This window comes from Octopus bimaculoides, chromosome 9 (genome assembly GCF_001194135.2).
Source record: "Octopus bimaculoides isolate UCB-OBI-ISO-001 chromosome 9, ASM119413v2, whole genome shotgun sequence".
Taxonomy (NCBI): domain Eukaryota; kingdom Metazoa; phylum Mollusca; class Cephalopoda; order Octopoda; family Octopodidae; genus Octopus; species Octopus bimaculoides.
In genome coordinates, this window is record NC_068989.1 from 84,909,061 (window position 1) to 84,911,712 (window position 2,652).

At 39.4% G+C, this 2,652-nt stretch overlaps 1 protein-coding gene across 1 annotated transcript in view; it reads right to left on the bottom strand.

The window, feature by feature from the left end:
* Nucleotides 1-2,652, bottom strand: part of LOC106878492 (ubiquitin carboxyl-terminal hydrolase 40) — a 46,621-nt gene that overhangs the window by 29,613 nt on the left and 14,356 nt on the right. Inside the window, exons 7-8 of the mRNA XM_052970937.1 lie at nucleotides 1,400-1,486; nucleotides 1,087-1,143 (exon numbers count right to left, since the gene is read on the bottom strand). Of these exons, the coding sequence (XP_052826897.1) occupies nucleotides 1,087-1,143; nucleotides 1,400-1,486 (144 nt within the window). The remainder of the gene's footprint in view (nucleotides 1-1,086; nucleotides 1,144-1,399; nucleotides 1,487-2,652) is intronic.

The window sequence follows — 2,652 nt, forward strand, 5'->3', positions numbered from 1 at the left end:
TTGGCTTGCTGGGTCTTCTCACGCACAGCCCATTTCCAAAGGTCTCGGTCCGTAGTCATCGCCTCGGTGAGGCCCAATGTACGAAGGTCTTGCCTCACCACCTCAGCCCAGGTCTTCCTGGGCCTACCTCTTCCACGGGTTCCCTCAACTGTTAGGGTGTGGCACTTTTTCACGCATGTTAGGGTGTGGCACTTTTTCCAGTGTTCTAATTTGATCTACCATGAACATAAATCTGAAAGAAATGTCACTAAACATTTTTGCCTCATGTGCTAATGATTCTGCCAGTTTGTTGCCATGATAATAATAATAATCCTTTCTACTAAAGGCACAAGGACCGAAATTTGGTGGGCGGAAGGGACTAGTCGATTACATTGACCTCAATGTTTCACTGATAATTCATCAACCCCAAAAGGATGAAAGGCAAAGTCAACCTCAGTGGAATTTGAACTCAGAACATAAAGACGGACAAAATGCTGCTAAGCATCTTGCCAGGCATGCTAACTATTCTATCAATTCACCGCCATAATAATAATAATAATAATAATAATAATAATAATAGTAATCCTTTCTAGGCACAAGGCCTGAAATTTGGGAGGAGAGGGCTTGTCAATTACACTAACCCTCACTGCTCAACTGGCACTTGTTTCATTGACCTCAAAAGGATGAAAGGACAAATCAACCTTGGTAGCATTTGAACTCAGAACATAAAGCCAGAAGGAGTGGTTGCTAAGCATTTTGTCCAATGTGCTAATGATTCTGTGAACTCAGCACCTTGATAATAACAACAAGGATTTCTTACATAGATTTGAGGTCTCAAATTTGGGAAAGAGAAGAATTGAGGAAGAAGGCCTTAAACTGGGCAAAGGGTTAGTTAATTAAATCAAGCCAGTAATTGACTAGTAATTTTGTTTTATCAATCTTGGATGAAAGGCAAAGTTGATTTCAGTTTAAAACTGAAACTGTAAAGAACTGGAACAAATATAGCAAGATAATCCAAAGTTCTGACAATTTGTCAATCTGTATTGTGCATAAAAAAACCCATATTGTCAATAAATTCTTGTATTCAAAGTTGAATGTGATACTTACTGAGTCCACAAAAGCTGACATGTCAATGAATTTTGGAAAACTGAACTTGCCCGTTTCCTGAGGGAGACAAAATTTTAAAAATTGATCCAGAAAAATATATAGAAGTGAAATAAAATAATTGTGTTAAAAAAAGGGTGAGAGGGAGTAGCTAGGAAGAAGATAGTGATGGAGTGCCAGAACAAATCCTCAAGGAGCAAAAGAGGTTAAGGGATGGGGGGGAGAGAGACTTGTGATGATGATAAAAACAACAAAGTAGAATGAAACAAACGAACTTGACAAACGGACCAACTAAAAATGAAAATCTGTGACTCACCTTAAAGCGTTGCATTTTAACAAAATCATAACTGAATCGAAGCAGAGAAAAACTCATGATGGGAGGTAGGGAACGTAATTTGGCACCCTGGAAATAAGGATAGGTTTTTGGAACAGTTAATAAGTTTGGTAATTAAAATAAGAAATTAAAAACTAATGGATTCATTTGATAACAGTGAGAATATTCATTCAAAGGCTGGCTGCAGAAATTATAAAATGAAATCAGTAATTAAAATAGGGTAATTTCATATGTGAAAATATTTGAGGGTTCAGTGAAGCAATTAAGATTTAATCAACAATTAAAATAGAGTTAATTTGATGTTATATATTAATATGTAGACTGGTTTTGTTTAGCTAATGGAAATGGAGGATGAACAATAAGGTAAATGTATGCATCTAAATAGTGGAGGTGCAATGGCCCAGGGGTTAGGGCAGTGGACTCGCGGTCATAGGATCGCGGTTTCGATTCCCAGGCCAGGCATTGTGAGTGTTTATTGAGCAAAAACACCTAAAGCTCCACGAGGCTCCGGCAGGGGATGGTGGCGAACCCTGCTGTACTCTTTCACTACAGCTTTCTCTCACTCTTACTTCCTGTTTCTGTTGTGCCTGTAATTCAAAGGGTCAGCCTTGTCACTCAGTGTCATGCTGAATATCCCCGAGAACTACGTTAAGGGTACACGTGCCTGTGGAGTGCTCAGCCACTTGCACGTTAATTTCAGGAGCAGGCTGTTCCGTTGATTGGATCAACTGGAACCCTCGACATCGTAAGCGATGGAGTACCAACACACAACACACACACATGCATCTAAATACTAAAACAGTAAGATTTAGTGCTTATTGAAATAAAGAGAAATTAATTTTATATGTTTAGGGTTCTTCTCTCTTCTTCATTTTAATATCTACAATGGGATTTCTTTTTATGACTTGATCAATGTGACTGTGAGTAGGGAGCAGCACCTATGACCCTTTCAAAGGCTTTCAAAACTGACGGAAAGACTAGAAGTTATCCTCAGTCTTGACACCTGGCCCAAATTGATTGCAACCAAACAGACTCTGCTAAAAGCATGTGCAGTGGCATTAAGCTAAGCGACAGACTAACCACCTCACAAAATGGGTGGTTGCAATCATTGGTGGTGGTGGTGGTGGTGGTGGTGGTAGCTGTTGTGGTGGTGTTTAAGCCTAAGCTCAAACCTGATCCAGAAACATGATCAAAGATGTTCCAGTTATGACCATCATCATCATCATCGTTTAACG